The sequence below is a fragment of the Oncorhynchus gorbuscha genome, unplaced genomic scaffold (genome assembly GCF_021184085.1).
Source record: "Oncorhynchus gorbuscha isolate QuinsamMale2020 ecotype Even-year unplaced genomic scaffold, OgorEven_v1.0 Un_scaffold_691, whole genome shotgun sequence".
NCBI lineage: Eukaryota > Metazoa > Chordata > Actinopteri > Salmoniformes > Salmonidae > Oncorhynchus > Oncorhynchus gorbuscha.
In genome coordinates, this window is record NW_025745766.1 from 374,216 (window position 1) to 386,297 (window position 12,082).

The 12,082-nt window shown below is 53.5% G+C and overlaps 1 protein-coding gene across 1 annotated transcript in view; it reads left to right on the forward strand.

Annotated features, from left to right (window-relative positions):
- The window catches only part of LOC124019826 (transmembrane protein 114-like), a 48,138-nt gene extending 39,517 nt beyond the window's left edge, over positions 1-8,621 (forward strand). The window contains exon 4 of the mRNA XM_046335260.1: positions 8,389-8,621. Coding sequence (XP_046191216.1) covers positions 8,389-8,621 — 233 coding nt within the window. The remainder of the gene's footprint in view (positions 1-8,388) is intronic.
- Positions 8,622-12,082: the final 3,461 nt, after the last annotated feature.

Genomic DNA, 12,082 nt, shown 5'->3' on the forward strand with positions numbered 1-12,082 from the left:
ACCCTGCCACCTCTACACTCTAACCACTAGACTACCCTGCCACCTCTTGACTCGAACCACTAGGCTACCCTGCCACCTCTACACTCTAACCACTAGACTACCCTGCCACCTCTACACTCTAACCACTAGGCTACCCTGCCACCTCTTGACTCGAACCACTAGGCTACCTGCTGCCTCTACACTCTAACCACTAGGCTACCCTGCCACCTCTACACTCTAACCACTAGGCTACCCTGCCACCTCTACACTCTAACCACTAGGCTACGCTGCCACCTCTACACTCTAACCACTAGGCTACCCTGCCACCTCTTCACTCTAACCATTAGGCTACCTGCTGCCTCTACACTCTAACCACTAGGCCACCTGCCACCTCTACACTCTAACCACTAGGCTACCTGCCACCCAACACTCTAACCACTAGGCTACCTGCCACCTCTACACTCTAACCACTAGGCTACCTGCCACCTCTACACTCTAACCACTAGGCTACCTGCCACCTCTACACTCTAACCACTAGGCTACCTGCTGCCTCTACACTCTAACCACTAGGCTACCTGCTGCCTCTACACTCTAACCATTAGGCTACCTGCTGCCTCTACACTCTAACCACTAGGCCACCTGCCACCTCTACACTCTAACCACTAGGCTACCTGCCACCTCTACACTCTAACCATTAGGCTACCTGCCACCTCTACACTCTAACCACTAGGCTACCTGCTGCCTCTACACTCTAACCATTAGGCTACCTGCCACCTCTACACTCTAACCACTAGGCTACCTGCAGCCTCTACACTTTAACCACTAGGCTACCTGCTGCCTCTACACTCTAACCACTAGGCTACCTGCCACCTCTACACTCTAACCACTAGGCTACCTGCCACCTCTACACTCTAACCACTAGGCTACCTGCCACCCAACACTCTAACCACTAGGCTACCTGCCACCTTTACACTCTAACCACTAGGCTACCTGCCACCTTTACACTCTAACCACTAGGCTACCCTGCCACCTCTACACTCTAACCACTAGGCTACCTGCCACCTTTACACTCTAACCACTAGGCTACCTGCCACCTCTACACTCTATCCACTAGGCTTCCTGCCACCTCTACACTCTAACCACTAGGCTACCCTGCCACCTCTACACTCTAACCACTAGGCTACCTGCTGCCTCTACACTCTAACCACTAGGCTACCTGCAGCCTCTACACTCTAACCACTAGGCTACCTGCTGCCTCTACACTCTAACCACTAGGCTACCTGCCACCTCTACACTCTAACCACTAGGCTACCTGCCACCCAACACTCTAACCACTACGCTTCCTGCCACCTCTACACTCTAACCACTAGGCTACCTGCCACCCAACACTCTAACCACTAGGCTACCTGCCACCCAACACTCTAACCACTAGGCTACCTGCAGCCTCTACACTCTAACCACTAGGCTACCTGCTGCCTCTACACTCTAACCACTAGGCTACCTTCCACCTGAGGATGTCCCTGTGTCTCCCTAGTGGTCAGTTTGTCCCTGTGTCTCCCTAGTGGTCAGTATGTGTCTCCCTAGTGGTCAGTATGTCCCTGTGTCTCCCTAGTGGTCAGTTTGTCCCTGTGTCTCCCTAGTGGTCAATATGCACCTGTGTCTGCCTAGTGGTCAGTATGTGTCTCCCTAGTGGTCAGTATGTCCCTGTGTCTCCCTAGTGGTCAGTATGTGTCTCCCTAGTGGTCAGTTTGTCCCTGTGTCTCCCTAGTGGTCAGTGTGTCCCTGTGTCTCCCTAGTGGTCAGTGTGTCCCTGTGTCTCCCTAGTGGTCAGTATGTCCCTGTGTCTCCCTAGTGGTCAGTTTGTCCCTGTGTCTCCCTAGTGGTCAGTATGTCCCTGTGTCTCCCTAGTGGTCAGTATGTCCCTGTGTCTCCCTAGTGGTCAGTTTGTCCCTGTGTCTCCCTAGTGGTCAGTTTGTCCCTGTGTCTCCCTAGTGGTCAGTATGTCCCTGTGTCTCCCTTGTGGTCAGTTTGTCCCTGTGTCTCCCTAGTGGTCAGTATGTCCCTGTGTCTCCCTAGTGGTCAGTATGTCCCTGTGTCTCCCTAGTGGTCAGTTTGTCCCTGTGTCTCCCTAGTGGTCAGGATGTCCCTGTGTCTCCCTAGTGGTCAGTATGTCCCTGTGTCTCCCTAGTGGTCAGTATGTGTCTCCCTAGTGGTCAGTGTGTCCCTGTGTCTCCCTAGTGGTCAGTATGTCCCTGTGTCTCCCTAGTGGTCAGTTTGTCCCTGTGTCTCCCTAGTGGTCAGTATGTCCCTGTGTCTCCCTAGTGGTCAGTATGTCCCTGTGTCTCCCTAGTGGTCAGTATGTCCCTGTGTCTCCCTAGTGGTCAGTTTGTCCCTGTGTCTCCCTAGTGGTCAGTATGTCCCTGTGTCTCCCTAGTGGTCAGTATGTCCCTGTGTCTCCCTAGTGGTCAGTTTGTCCCTGTGTCTCCCTAGTGGTCAGTTTGTCCCTGTGTCTCCCTAGTGGTCAGTATGTCCCTGTGTCTCCCTAGTGGTCAGTTTGTCCCTGTGTCTCCCTAGTGGTCAGTATGTCCCTGTGTCTCCCTAGTGGTCAGTATGTCCCTGTGTCTCCCTAGTGGTCAGTATGTCCCTGTGTCTCCCTAGTGGTCAGTTTGTCCCTGTGTCTCCCTAGTGGTCAGTATGTCCCTGTGTCTCCCTAGTGGTCAGTATGTCCCTGTGTCTCCCTAGTGGTCAGTATGTCCCTGTGTCTCCCTAGTGGTCAGTATGTCCCTGTGTCTCCCTAGTGGTCAGTATGTCCCTGTGTCTCCCTAGTGGTCAGGATGTCCCTGTGTCTCCCTAGTGGTCAGTATGTCCCTGTGTCTCCCTAGTGGTCAGTATGTCCCTGTGTCTCCCTAGTGGTCAGTATGTCCCTGTGTCTCCCTAGTGGTCAGTATGTCCCTGTGTCTCCCTAGTGGTCAGTATGTCCCTGTGTCTCCCTAGTGGTCAGTGTGTCCCTGTGTCTCCCTAGTGGTCAGTTTGTCCCTGTGTCTCCCTAGTGGTCAGTATGTCCCTGTGTCTCCCTAGTGGTCAGTATGTCCCTGTGTCTCCCTAGTGGTCAGTGTGTCCCTGTGTCTCCCTAGTGGTCAGTGTGTCCCTGTGTCTCCCTAGTGGTCAGTATGTCCCTGTGTCTCCCTAGTGGTCAGTATGTCCCTGTGTCTCCCTAGTGGTCAGTATGTCCCTGTGTCTCCCTAGTGGTCAGTATGTGTCTCCCTAGTGGTCAGTGTGTCCCTGTGTCTCCCTAGTGGTCAGTATGTCCCTGTGTCTCCCTAGTGGTCAGTTTGTCCCTGTGTCTCCCTAGTGGTCAGTTTGTCCCTGTGTCTCCCTAGTGGTCAGTTTGTCCCTGTGTCTCCCTAGTGGTCAGTTTGTCCCTGTGTCTCCCTAGTGGTCAGTTTGTCCCTGTGTCTCCCTAGTGGTCAGTGTGTCCCTGTGTCTCCCTAGTGGTCAGGATGTCCCTGTGTCTCCCTAGTGGTCAGTTTGTCCCTGTGTCTCCCTAGTGGTCAGTTTGTCCCTGTGTCTCCCTAGTGGTCAGTTTGTCCCTGTGTCTCCCTAGTGGTCAGTTTGTCCCTGTGTCTCCCTAGTGGTCAGTTTGTCCCTGTGTCTCCCTAGTGGTCAGTTTGTCCCTGTGTCTCCCTAGTGGTCAGTATGTCCCTGTGTCTCCCTAGTGGTCAGTTTGTCCCTGTGTCTCCCTAGTGGTCAGTTTGTCCCTGTGTCTCCCTAGTGGTCAGTTTGTCCCTGTGTCTCCCTAGTGGTCAGTTTGTCCCTGTGTCTCCCTAGTGGTCAGTTTGTCCCTGTGTCTCCCTAGTGGTCAGTTTGTCCCTGTGTCTCCCTAGTGGTCAGTTTGTCCCTGTGTCTCCCTAGTGGTCAGTTTGTCCCTGTGTCTCCCTAGTGGTCAGTATGTCCCTGTGTCTCCCTAGTGGTCAGTTTGTCCCTGTGTCTCCCTAGTGGTCAGTATGTCCCTGTGTCTCCCTAGTGGTCAGTATGTCCCTGTGTCTCCCTAGTGGTCAGTTTGTCCCTGTGTCTCCCTAGTGGTCAGTTTGTCCCTGTGTCTCCCTAGTGGTCAGGATGTCCCTGTGTCTCCCTAGTGGTCAGTTTGTCCCTGTGTCTCCCTAGTGGTCAGTTTGTCCCTGTGTCTCCCTAGTGGTCAGTTTGTCCCTGTGTCTCCCTAGTGGTCAGTTTGTCCCTGTGTCTCCCTAGTGGTCAGTTTGTCCCTGTGTCTCCCTAGTGGTCAGTTTGTCCCTGTGTCTCCCTAGTGGTCAGTATGTCCCTGTGTCTCCCTAGTGGTCAGTTTGTCCCTGTGTCTCCCTAGTGGTCAGTTTGTCCCTGTGTCTCCCTAGTGGTCAGTTTGTCCCTGTGTCTCCCTAGTCGTCAGTTTGTCCCTGTGTCTCCCTAGTGGTCAGTTTGTCCCTGTGTCTCCCTAGTGGTCAGTTTGTCCCTGTGTCTCCCTAGTGGTCAGTTTGTCCCTGTGTCTCCCTAGTGGTCAGTATGTCCCTGTGTCTCCCTAGTGGTCAGTATGTCCCTGTGTCTCCCTAGTGGTCAGTGTGTCCCTGTGTCTCCCTAGTGGTCAGTTTGTCCCTGTGTCTCCCTAGTGGTCAGTATGTCCCTGTGTCTCCCTAGTGGTCAGTATGTCCCTGTGTCTCCCTAGTGGTCAGTGTGTCCCTGTGTCTCCCTAGTGGTCAGTGTGTCCCTGTGTCTCCCTAGTGGTCAGTATGTCCCTGTGTCTCCCTAGTGGTCAGTATGTCCCTGTGTCTCCCTAGTGGTCAGTATGTCCCTGTGTCTCCCTAGTGGTCAGTATGTGTCTCCCTAGTGGTCAGTGTGTCCCTGTGTCTCCCTAGTGGTCAGTATGTCCCTGTGTCTCCCTAGTGGTCAGTTTGTCCCTGTGTCTCCCTAGTGGTCAGTTTGTCCCTGTGTCTCCCTAGTGGTCAGTTTGTCCCTGTGTCTCCCTAGTGGTCAGTTTGTCCCTGTGTCTCCCTAGTGGTCAGTTTGTCCCTGTGTCTCCCTAGTGGTCAGTTTGTCCCTGTGTCTCCCTAGTGGTCAGTTTGTCCCTGTGTCTCCCTAGTGGTCAGTTTGTCCCTGTGTCTCCCTAGTGGTCAGTTTGTCCCTGTGTCTCCCTAGTGGTCAGTATGTCCCTGTGTCTCCCTAGTGGTCAGTTTGTCCCTGTGTCTCCCTAGTGGTCAGTATGTCCCTGTGTCTCCCTAGTGGTCAGTATGTCCCTGTGTCTCCCTAGTGGTCAGTTTGTCCCTGTGTCTCCCTAGTGGTCAGTTTGTCCCTGTGTCTCCCTAGTGGTCAGGATGTCCCTGTGTCTCCCTAGTGGTCAGTTTGTCCCTGTGTCTCCCTAGTGGTCAGTTTGTCCCTGTGTCTCCCTAGTGGTCAGTTTGTCCCTGTGTCTCCCTAGTGGTCAGTTTGTCCCTGTGTCTCCCTAGTGGTCAGTTTGTCCCTGTGTCTCCCTAGTGGTCAGTTTGTCCCTGTGTCTCCCTAGTGGTCAGTATGTCCCTGTGTCTCCCTAGTGGTCAGTTTGTCCCTGTGTCTCCCTAGTGGTCAGTTTGTCCCTGTGTCTCCCTAGTGGTCAGTTTGTCCCTGTGTCTCCCTAGTGGTCAGTTTGTCCCTGTGTCTCCCTAGTGGTCAGTTTGTCCCTGTGTCTCCCTAGTGGTCAGTTTGTCCCTGTGTCTCCCTAGTGGTCAGTTTGTCCCTGTGTCTCCCTAGTGGTCAGTTTGTCCCTGTGTCTCCCTAGTGGTCAGTTTGTCCCTGTGTCTCCCTAGTGGTCAGTTTGTCCCTGTGTCTCCCTAGTGGTCAGTTTGTCCCTGTGTCTCCCTAGTGGTCAGTATGTCCCTGTGTCTCCCTAGTGGTCAGTTTGTCCCTGTGTCTCCCTAGTGGTCAGTATGTCCCTGTGTCTCCCTAGTGGTCAGTATGTCCCTGTGTCTCCCTAGTGGTCAGTTTGTCCCTGTGTCTCCCTAGTGGTCAGTTTGTCCCTGTGTCTCCCTAGTGGTCAGTTTGTCCCTGTGTCTCCCTAGTGGTCAGTTTGTCCCTGTGTCTCCCTAGTGGTCAGTATGTCCCTGTGTCTCCCTAGTGGTCAGTATGTCCCTGTGTCTCCCTAGTGGTCAGTTTGTCCCTGTGTCTCCCTAGTGGTCAGTTTGTCCCTGTGTCTCCCTAGTGGTCAGTATGTCCCTGTGTCTCCCTAGTGGTCAGTTTGTCCCTGTGTCTCCCTAGTGGTCAGTTTGTCCCTGTGTCTCCCTAGTGGTCAGTATGTCCCTGTGTCTCCCTAGTGGTCAGTTTGTCCCTGTGTCTCCCTAGTGGTCAGTTTGTCCCTGTGTCTCCCTAGTGGTCAGTTTGTCCCTGTGTCTCCCTAGTGGTCAGTATGTCCCTGTGTCTCCCTAGTGGTCAGTTTGTCCCTGTGTCTCCCTAGTGGTCAGTTTGTCCCTGTGTCTCCCTAGTGGTCAGTTTGTCCCTGTGTCTCCCTAGTGGTCAGTTTGTCCCTGTGTCTCCCTAGTGGTCAGTTTGTCCCTGTGTCTCCCTAGTGGTCAGTTTGTCCCTGTGTCTCCCTAGTGGTCAGTTTGTCCCTGTGTCTCCCTAGTGGTCAGTATGTCCCTGTGTCTCCCTAGTGGTCAGTATGTCCCTGTGTCTCCCTAGTGGTCAGTGTGTCCCTGTGTCTCCCTAGTGGTCAGTTTGTCCCTGTGTCTCCCTAGTGGTCAGTATGTCCCTGTGTCTCCCTAGTGGTCAGTATGTCCCTGTGTCTCCCTAGTGGTCAGTGTGTCCCTGTGTCTCCCTAGTGGTCAGTGTGTCCCTGTGTCTCCCTAGTGGTCAGTATGTCCCTGTGTCTCCCTAGTGGTCAGTATGTCCCTGTGTCTCCCTAGTGGTCAGTATGTCCCTGTGTCTCCCTAGTGGTCAGTATGTGTCTCCCTAGTGGTCAGTGTGTCCCTGTGTCTCCCTAGTGGTCAGTATGTCCCTGTGTCTCCCTAGTGGTCAGTTTGTCCCTGTGTCTCCCTAGTGGTCAGTTTGTCCCTGTGTCTCCCTAGTGGTCAGTTTGTCCCTGTGTCTCCCTAGTGGTCAGTTTGTCCCTGTGTCTCCCTAGTGGTCAGTTTGTCCCTGTGTCTCCCTAGTGGTCAGTGTGTCCCTGTGTCTCCCTAGTGGTCAGTATGTCCCTGTGTCTCCCTAGTGGTCAGTTTGTCCCTGTGTCTCCCTAGTGGTCAGTTTGTCCCTGTGTCTCCCTAGTGGTCAGTTTGTCCCTGTGTCTCCCTAGTGGTCAGTTTGTTTGTCCCTGTGGTCAGTTTGTCCCTGTGTCTCCCTAGTGGTCAGTTTGTCCCTGTGTCTCCCTAGTGGTCAGTATGTCCCTGTGTCTCCCTAGTGGTCAGTTTGTCCCTGTGTCTCCCTAGTGGTCAGTTTGTCCCTGTGTCTCCCTAGTGGTCAGTATGTCCCTGTGTCTCCCTAGTGGTCAGTATGTCCCTGTGTCTCCCTAGTGGTCAGTTTGTCCCTGTGTCTCCCTAGTGGTCAGTTTGTCCCTGTGTCTCCCTAGTGGTCAGTTTGTCCCTGTGTCTCCCTAGTGGTCAGTATGTCCCTGTGTCTCCCTAGTGGTCAGTATGTCCCTGTGTCTCCCTAGTGGTCAGTTTGTCCCTGTGTCTCCCTAGTGGTCAGTTTGTCCCTGTGTCTCCCTAGTGGTCAGTATGTCCCTGTGTCTCCCTAGTGGTCAGTTTGTCCCTGTGTCTCCCTAGTGGTCAGTTTGTCCCTGTGTCTCCCTAGTGGTCAGTATGTCCCTGTGTCTCCCTAGTGGTCAGTTTGTCCCTGTGTCTCCCTAGTGGTCAGTTTGTCCCTGTGTCTCCCTAGTGGTCAGTATGTCCCTGTGTCTCCCTAGTGGTCAGTATGTCCCTGTGTCTCCCTAGTGGTCTCCCTGTGTCTAGTGGTCAGTATGTCCCTGTGTCTCCCTAGTGGTCAGTTTGTCCCTGTGTCTCCCTAGTGGTCAGTTTGTCCCTGTGTCTCCCTAGTGGTCAGTTTGTCCCTGTGTCTCCCTAGTGGTCAGTATGTCCCTGTGTCTCCCTAGTGGTCAGTTTGTCCCTGTGTCTCCCTAGTGGTCAGTTTGTCCCTGTGTCTCCCTAGTGGTCAGTTTGTCCCTGTGTCTCCCTAGTGGTCAGTTTGTCCCTGTGTCTCCCTAGTGGTCAGTATGTCCCTGTGTCTCCCTAGTGGTCAGTTTGTCCCTGTGTCTCCATTTGGTATTTTATCAGTAAACACACCGTTTCAGTAAACACACTCCTTTCCCCCATTTCCCTCCCTCCCTCCCTCCCTCCCTCCCTCCCTCCCTCCCTCCCTCCCTCCCTCCCTCCCTCCCTCCCTCCCTCCCTCCCTCCCTCCCTCCCTCCCTCCCTCCAGCTCTGTCCTCACTAACAGGGGTGAGTGTGTACATGGCCTACTCTGCTGCAGTCTTCCAGGAGGCTCTGTGTCTGGCTGAGCAGATGGGGGTCAATATGGAGGGGGTCCAGATCCTGTTTGGCTGGTCTCTGGTCCTGTCCTGGATCTCTAGTGGAACACAGCTATTCACCTCTGCTGGCTTCCTGCTGGCCTGCAGAACCATCACTACACAGAGACAGGAACTGAACTTATGAGACATGGAGGGAGGGGGAGAGGGAGGAAGAGAGAGAGAGGGAGGAGGCTTCCTGCTGGCCTGCAGAACCATCACTACACAGAGACAGGAACTGAAATTATGAGACATGGAGGGATGGGGAGAGGGAGGAGGAGAGAGAGGGGGAGGAGGAGAGAGAGGGAGGAGGAGAGAGAGGGAGGAGGTGAGAGGGAGGAGGTGAGAGGGAGGAGGAGAGAGAGGGAGGAGGTGAGAGGGAGGAGGCTTCCTGCTGGCCTGCAGAACCATCACTACACAGAGACAGGAACTGAACTTATGAGACATGGAGGGAGGGGGAGAGGGAGGAGGAGAGAGAGGGAGGAGGCTTCCTGCTGGCCTGCAGAACCATCACTACACAGAGACAGGAACTGAACTTATGAGACATGGAGGGAGGGGGAGAGGGAGGAGGAGACAGAGGGAGGAGGCTACCTGCTGGCCTGCAGAACCATCACTACACAGAGACAGGAACTGAACTTATGAGACATGGAGGGAGGGGGAGAGGGAGGAAGAGAGAGAGAGGGAGGAGGCTTCCTGCTGGCCTGCAGAACCATCACTACACAGAGACAGGAACTGAAATTATGAGACATGGAGGGATGGGGAGAGGGAGGAGGAGAGAGAGGGGGAGGAGGAGAGAGAGGGAGGAGGAGAGAGAGGGAGGAGGTGAGAGGGAGGAGGCTTCCTGCTGGCCTGCAGAACCATCACTACACAGAGACAGGAACTGAAATTATGAGACATGGAGGGAGGGGGAGAGGGAGGAGGAGAGAGAGGGAGGGGGAGGAGAGAGAGGGGGAGGAGGAGAGAGGGGGAGGAGGAGAGAGAGGGGGAGGAGGAAAGAGAGGGAGGAGGAGAGGGAGGGAGGAGGAGAGAGAGTGAAGAGGAGAGAGAGTGAAGAGGAGAGAGAGGGGAGGAGGAAAGAGAGGGAGGAGGAGAGAGAGGGAGGAGGAAAGAGAGGGAGGATAATAGGGAGGGAGGAGGAGAGGGAGGGAGGAGGAGAGAGAGTGAAGAGGAGAGAGAGGGAGGAGGAGAGAGAGGGAGGATAATAGGGAGGGAGGAGGAGAGGGAGGGAGGAGGAGAGAGAGTGAAGAGGAGAGGGAGGGGGAGGAGAGAGAGTGAAGAGGAGAGAGAGGGGGAGGAGGAAAGAGAGGGAGGAGGAGAGGGAGGGAGGAGGAGAGAGAGTGAAGAGGAGAGAGAGTGAAGAGGAGAGAGAGGGGAGGAGGAAAGAGAGGGAGGAGGAGAGAGAGGGAGGAGGAAAGAGAGGGAGGATAATAGGGAGGGAGGAGGAGAGGGAGGGAGGAGGAGAGAGAGTGAAGAGGAGAGGGAGGGAGGAGGAGAGAGAGTGAAGAGGAGAGAGAGGGGGAGGAGGAAAGAGAGGGAGGAGGAGAGGGAGGGAGGAGGAGAGAGAGTGAAGAGGAGAGAGAGTGAAGAGGAGAGAGAGGGGAGGAGGAAAGAGAGGGAGGAGGAGAGAGAGGGAGGAGGAAAGAGAGGGAGGATAATAGGGAGGGAGGAGGAGAGGGAGGGAGGAGAGAGAGAGTGAAGAGGAGAGAGAGGGAGAATAAGAGAGAGGGAGGAGGAGAGAGAGGGGGGAGGAAAGAGAGGGAGGAGGAAAGAGAGGGAGGAGGAAAGAGAGGGAGAATAAGAGAGAGGGAGGAGGAAAGAGAGGGAGGAGGGAGAGAGAGGGAGAATAAGAGAGAGGGAGGAGGAAAGAGAGGGAGGAGGAGAGAGAGGGAGGAGGAGAGACAGGGAGGAGGAGAGACAGGGAGGAGGAGAGACAGGGAGGAGGAGAGACAGGGAGGAGGAAAGAGAGGGAGGAGGAGAGACAGGGAGGAGGAAAGAGAGGGAGGAGGAGAGAGAGGGAGGAGGAGAGACAGGGAGGAGGAGAGACAGGGAGGAGGAGAGACAGGGAGGAGGAAAGAGAGGGAGGATAATAGGGAGGGAGGAGGAGAGGGAGGGAGGAGGAGAGAGAGTGAAGAGGAGAGAGAGGGAGCAGGAGAGAGAGGGAGGATAAGAGAGAGGGAGGAGGAAAGAGAGGGAGGAGGAAAGAGAGGGAGAATAAGAGAGAGGGAGGAGGAAAGAGAGGGAGGAGGAAAGAGAGGGAGGAGGAAAGAGAGGGAGGATAAGAGAGAGGGAGGAGGAAAGAGAGGGAGGAGGAAAGAGAGGGAGGAGGAAAGAGAGGGAGGATAAGAGAGAGGGAGGAGGAAAGAGAGGGAGGAGGAAAGAGAGGGAGCGAGAGAAGCAGGAGGATGGAGGGAGAAAAAAAAAACATGTTTTCTTGAATCTTTACAATTTTGACTTTGCAGCTGGCCTATCTATGGGGAAAATCACTTCGTTCTGCCTCCAGGAAAGGACTCATGACAATAAACGTTGACCTGCATCCCTGATGCAATTCAACTCGGTCCTCTCTCTTGTCTTGCCATATCCAATTGATTGGTTAAGGCAGAAGGTGTACCTGGAGGGGAGCAGTGTTCATGTAACCGGGAAAAAGATCACACAGTTAAAGGGGGACAATCTGTGATTGCTACATCCATCTTCTAGACACTTTTAGTGGTGGTGTGAACACATTGATGTTTGAACTGCAGATGTCCCCTTTAAGTTGCATGGAGGAGAGATGTCTTGATGTGGCCAGGAAGGAAATGCCCTTCCCTGCACCACCTTAACTGGCTCCCAGTCAAACTACACCTCGCCTACAAGACACTACACCTCACCTACAATAAACTACACCTCACCTACAAGAAACTACACCTCACCTACAATAAACTACACCACTCCTACAAGAAACTACACCTCACCTACAATAAACTACACCTCACCTACAATAAACTACACCACTCCTACAATAAACTACACCTCACCTACAATAAACTACACCACTCCTACAATAAACTACACCACTCCTACAATAAACTACACCACTCCTACAATAAACTACACCTCACCTACAATAAACTACACCACTCCTACAATAAACTACACCACTCCTACAATAAACTACACCACTCCTACAATAAACTACACCTCACCTACAATAAACTACACCACTCCTACAATAAACTACACCTCACCTACAATAAACTACACCACTCCTACAATAAACTACACCTCGCCTACAAGACACTACACCGCACCTACAAGAAACTACACCGCACCTACAATAAACTACACCTCACCTACAATAAACTACACCCCGCCTACAAGACACTACACCTCACCTACACCTCACCTACAATAAACTACACCACACCTACAAGACACTACACCCCGCCTACAAGAAACTACACCGCACCTACAATAAACTACACCTCACCTACAATAAACTACACCTCACCTACAATAAACTACACCACTCCTACAATAAACTATACCTCACCTACAATAAACTACACCTCACCTACAATAAACTACACCTCACCTACAATAAACTACACCACACCTACAATAAACTACACCACT